A 5,791-nucleotide genomic window follows, 5' to 3' on the forward strand; every position below is an offset into this window, starting at 1 on the left:
GCTTGCAGCCGCAAGTCACTCGCGAGTCCCAGCCGCGACACTCTGTTTTCTTGCACACTCTTGAGCAAACTTCACTCTATCTCACTCACTACCCTTACATCAAACCCACCTAAATACAGGGTTACTAAATGCTGAATTACAAGCAAATTTGGCATAGAATAAAGCCAATAAGATGGTTGAATAAATTCAACCTTACAGTAAGACTAACTGTACCTCTTGATGAAAATTGCTAATAATGCTATTCTAGGCTTCCAAATAATAGGAATAAATAAATGAAGGCAGTTGGTCTGAGTTAGAGGCAATCAGAAAAAAGTACGATAAATACAAAGGAGGTTCAAATAGGTAACAATCAAGACTTATATTGGATACAATGTGATCACATATCAGCGACAAAAAAAAAAGTATCAATATGATAGACATGAAATGTGCCTTAATTGTTCCTACTAGAACCATAGTAAGAATACTAGAAACTTCTGCAACATTGATAAAGAGAAAACAAGAATCATGAGAGCACTTATGCTATCCACCATTAGCGGCATTCTTCAATGGTACATGTTAGTTCATTCAAACTTTCTGGTTTAGTAGTAGAAGAAGTTTTGCTAGAAAGGGATCTTCTTACAACATAGGCTGGTTGTTTAGGAGTTGGGAGAGTTGCAGCTTCACTACCAAGCATGAAAACTACATTCGACATTGTGGGACGATCACTTGGGTCCTCTTGTACACATAAAAGCCCAATGTTAACACACCTCAAAAATTCATCTGCGTTACAAGTTTCATGTATTGTTTGGTCCATTAAATCTACAGCCTTGCCTTCTCTCCACAATTTCCATGCCTAGGACAATTTGAAAATTGAATTGGCAATAAGTAGAGTGCAGGAAAAATTAAAAATAACTATATGTACTTAATACAACATACGTTTTCTTTGGTTTACTAATACAACATACTTACATAACCTAAAAGACTCAAACCATGCTCTGATTGGTGAAATCCTGTGTTCCTTTTTCCACTGATAACCTCAAGTACAACTACTCCAAAGCTGAAGGCATCAGACTTGATTGAGAAAAACCCATCCAATGCGTATTCTGGAGACATGTAACCGCTGCACAACAAAAATTGTTTAAATTTTCAGTGAATTAGGGAGCATAGATGGGAGAACTGACAAATTTAATTCAAAGTCTAAACAAAGAGCTTTCATAATCAACCATCTGCATCAAACTTACTAAGTTCCAACTACTCTAGTTGTGGTTGCCTCAGTTTGTTTGCCTCCATATATCCTTGCCAAGCCAAAGTCTGAAATCTTGGGATTCATCTCCTCATCCAGTAGAACATTGCTTGTTTTCAAATCTCTATGAATAATCCTCAACCTAGAATCTTGGTGAAGATAGAGCAGCCCTCGAGCAATTCCCAAAATAATTTCAAAGCGTATCTTCCAGTTCAGTAACACACATAGCGTCCGATCTTTCATGCCATTTTCCATTTTAGAACATTTTTAAGTAATCATATTAAGCAACAATATAATATGCAGTACAAATATTTAAACTTCAGGTTTAGAGCCTAACCAAATAAAAAGGAGTCTAAGCTTTTGTTTGGCATGTATTCATATAGTAAAAGTTTTTCATCTCCTTCGATGCAATAGCCCAAAAGTCTAACAAGATTCCGATGTTGAAGTTTAGCAATTAAAACAACCTCATTCTTAAATTCCTCCAAGCCTTGTCCTGAACCACTTGAGAGCCTCTTTATAGCAATTTCTTGTCCACCTGGAAAGGAACCCTGAGAGAAAACTCCCATAAGCACTATCCATCATTAATCAGAAACTAATGTTTAAAATTAACTATAATGAATACCAAAAAGGTTAAATTACCTTGTAAACAGGCCCAAACCCCCCTTGTCCAAGCTTTTTTGCATCTGAAAAATAATCCGTAGCGGCTAGTATGCTTTTCAAATCGAAAGAGGGTACATCTATGCCTTTTTTATCATCTTCTCTAAATTGGCCCGAGTCTATCAAATCTTTGACTTGTCGCTCACTGTCATATAGGCGAAATGCTGCATTTGCCTGATTTCTTTCCCTGTTAACTGATTCTAAAAGATTAAATTGAAATTTCAGTCTCTTGCTAACTGTATGGAAGAAAAAAAAATATTTTCATTTTGACACAAGAAATCAGGAATATATGGTTGTTTTCACACTGGTTACCTTGTCCTTTGGCCACTTTTTTTTCTTGTAAAATAATAAAAGTAACAGCATGCAATAACCATCAAAGTTGCAATAATCATCAGGATAATTGGATCAAATTGCTTCTTCTTGTAGGAAGATCCTTCAGACTTTGTGTGATCATCTTCAAAAAATGAATAGAACAATGAGTAATAAGTTGACAACATTATGTATATAAATATAGGTACTAAGTTACATTTCCAAAATAAAAATTAAAAAATAAAATCAGGTTTAGTTTGTTTTTAAGTCACAGGAGTAAATGTTATATTGTTCTATGATTCTGTTTTATGTGTCCAAAACAAACAAAGTATGTGAAAGGTGTAAGTGCTTGTTAGCTGGATCCTAAATGATGGTGATGCCAAAAGGGGTTTTGGTAATCCAATGAGTGTTGAACATTTCGAGCCAGTGGATCAAAACATATATGAAAATCGATGGAAAAAGTACGCTTGCCATGAAGTTCTGGCTGGCTTGACCTTTTGTTGTAGCAGAGGATACATGAATGAACAACAACAACAACAACAAATAAACTCAAAACCCAAAGGTCAAGAGATGATTCAATATAGGTCTGTGTTAATATATATCAGATTTTTTTTTTTTTTTTAAGGAAAAATGAACAAGTGGGTGCCTAAAATTCAAAATTCCCTTCTGAAATGAACTGTCACTATGTGCCACAACCACCATAATATGGCAAGGAATTGTGTTATTCTAAACTGAAATTACGTTTCAGTATTAGAACAAAACACTTGGCCAATCATGTTGCATATGGAATTGGGTGCATAGAATTCCCAATTTTGCCGGGCTAGAAGAGGAGATTGGAAAGTAGCCTTACCCCTTCTTCTTCTTATTATTATTATTATTTTTAAAGAGACTGATTTCCAAATTCAAACCCAGGAAATAAATATCACGTCACTTTTGTTGGTGGAAAACACTTGCCATCACACCAAGGCCCGACTGAGCTAGTGCTGTGCTAGAAAAATTTTAGCCATTAAAGACTGGAATTGATCAATCAACCCCCAGTCCCCACATCCTGCAAATCTGCTATAGTGCTATATAGATTCCATTATAAACAAGAAGAAGCAAAAATTAAGTACCTATGACAGAAAGACCCACACGGACATAGAGTTCTCGGGCGTCACTGCCTCCATCGTTTGACTCCTGGATATTGTTGACATCCTCTGACCAAATCCAGCAGGTGGCCGTATTAGCCTTTGTACGGCTCATTTCTGTACTTTGAAATGAATAAGCCAGGCAGCGACAATCGCTAAGGCATTCCACTCTGCATTCATGTGCACTCTGCTTATAAATTCCATTGCCACCTTCGGTTCCCACTCCAGTTATATTCAACATCGTGAAATTATCACCCTTGTGACATATGGAGTAGTTTCTAGTGCACCCCTCTGAATAAAACCCAGAATTCCAATGATTTAGTGCCTTAGGCTGAAACCCATCTAAACAGTTGCACATTGGACTTTTCTCAATATTGCAGCTGCCAAAGGAACCACAAGCATTAAGCACGCTGCAATTATCTCTTGGTTCCATACGGGTCAAACTCCATGAGGCAGGGGCTGTATCGTTATCCAACTTATAAAGCTTTATATGACCATCAAGATCCATTACCAGTCTCATACGGTAATAATCAAACCGTCCAGGGGTAGTACTTGTAAGAGTCTTATTCTTAATCGTAAAATTCGATTTTCCAGTACCCGGTGCAGAGTTAGAGAGCAAGTTGGATATTGCTGTAAAAATAAGATTGTTGTCAGAGTTAAATAACTCTCCTGATAATCCACTTTTCCAGTATGGAATTGCTCTATTCTCAATTTTGTACTGGTTTCCTCGATCTTGGTCTTGCCGGAAAGTGTAGCTCCCAGGCGCAGGGTCAACTTGACTTTTCCACGAAGTTAAAGTCATCTCTGCATTCATCTTCATTCCAGGAAGAAATGTATCAGTTGGATTCTCAAAGCTTTGCCAGAGAATTGTTTCTGAGCCAGCTTGACCTTCGATAAGAACCAAGTTCCCAGAATCCAAGAGCTTCACTGTCCTATTAAAAGAAGTTGATCCGCCGATCTTAGCCGACCATAACATTTTAGTATTGTCTAGTACCTGTAGGTCGCCATTCTCTGAAATAGTAAAAGCCCCAGTGGTTTTGGACGGTACTGGCTCAATACGGTTGGCAACCCATACAACTACCATTGGACTTGACTTGTAATACCATATCCCTACATATCTTCCATGCTTAGAGCTTCCACTGGGGGTGAAAAAACCAAGCTCAAATCTTTTTCCGGCTGATACAAGAGATTCTCCCTGGCTGTCATTAATTGGGTTGCGAAATGTTAAGGTATCTCTAGCAGAGCAAAATGAACATGAAGATAGAAACAAGAATGTGTATATGGTACAGAATGAAATATGATTTGCAGGCCATGTGAAGGCCATTGTTATTCTGGTTTTGCTGCTTGTGGATTCTGTTATGAGAGAATGGGGTAAGTTGTGCGCACCGTTGTGGACACGTAGTTCACTTTTGTGATGGCCACGAGGTCTTCTGCTACAATCCAAGTCTTCTAGCTAAAAATGATTAAATCTTGTTTCCTTTTCACTGAATAGTCTACGCGCTAAAAGTTGACTTAGGCTTAGTTTGGATTGGGCTGAAAACCAGCGCGTCAGCGTCTGCGTTTTTCCCTTCTTTTTTTTATTTATTTTTTTCTCACGTTTTTTGAGACTTGCAGTTACTGTTTATGCACTCTTCAATAAACAGCAACCGTAAAGTTTGACTTTTCTAATTTTTTTAAGCCAATCAGTGCACATTGTGTACTGTTCACGGATCTACAAATTTCAATTTTCAGTAACTTTTTCATTAAAAATGAGTCCCACGGTACTATTCACACATTTAAAAATTATTTTGCTATAATGTTTTTCAGTTTTCAGTTTCAGTTTTCAATTTTCAGCTGTATCCAAACGGGCTGGTCTGGAAATTACAATGTAAGTTTCGGTTTGCAACTTTGCATAAGGCAGGTGAAACAGGATAGGTTTTTTCTATGAATTTCTTGGAAATAAGGAAACCTTGCTTTTAGTAATTGACATACATGATGCTGAATTGTAGCCCACTTCAATTCATTCAATTGAGAGTGTAAAAATCAACAGGAGATAGATGATGTGATAATCACACTCCACCTTGAGAATCACATGTAGCGCACAATTTTGTAGATATATTAGCCTATGGCAACTATCTACTTATATGACAAAGTGATAAATCATAAATCCCTTCTTTTCTTCTTTTTTTTTTTTTTTTTTTTTTTTACTAGGTGTTAGGGTTTAGAGTGAGAACTTCCATAACAATGCAATAATGATCAAGTTTGTGATGTGTTGATCAATGACCAAGATCACAATGTGAAGATGCAACTCAAAAAAGATATTTTATTAGGATTTCAACAGCCTTAATTGATCAAATAAGAAGTTTTGATAGACTTTCAATCTCTTCTCAATTGGTCAAAATATGATTTTTGATAGCTATTTGGTTGTGAATTGATTAATCGAAAATCATGAAAACAAAATCTAACATGTTATAAATAAAGGCAGTTTACCTTGGTT

At 36.6% G+C, this 5,791-nt stretch overlaps 1 protein-coding gene across 1 annotated transcript; it reads right to left on the minus strand.

Annotated features, from left to right (window-relative positions):
* Nucleotides 1-397: 397 nt before the first annotated feature.
* LOC115956800 (G-type lectin S-receptor-like serine/threonine-protein kinase At4g03230) lies at nt 398-4,708 on the minus strand. The gene is made up of 7 exons (XM_031075087.1): nt 3,301-4,708; nt 2,208-2,333; nt 1,862-2,079; nt 1,560-1,770; nt 1,221-1,458; nt 949-1,099; nt 398-832 (listed from the first exon to the last, which is right to left on the minus strand). The coding sequence occupies exons 1-7, from the start codon at nt 4,637-4,639 to the stop codon at nt 530-532; spliced, it is 2,586 nt and encodes an 861-aa protein (XP_030930947.1). The 5' UTR covers nt 4,640-4,708; the 3' UTR covers nt 398-529.
* Between the last annotated feature and the right edge of the window lie 1,083 nt (nt 4,709-5,791).

The sequence above is a fragment of the Quercus lobata genome, chromosome 8 (assembly GCF_001633185.2).
Source record: "Quercus lobata isolate SW786 chromosome 8, ValleyOak3.0 Primary Assembly, whole genome shotgun sequence".
Classification (NCBI taxonomy): domain Eukaryota; kingdom Viridiplantae; phylum Streptophyta; class Magnoliopsida; order Fagales; family Fagaceae; genus Quercus; species Quercus lobata.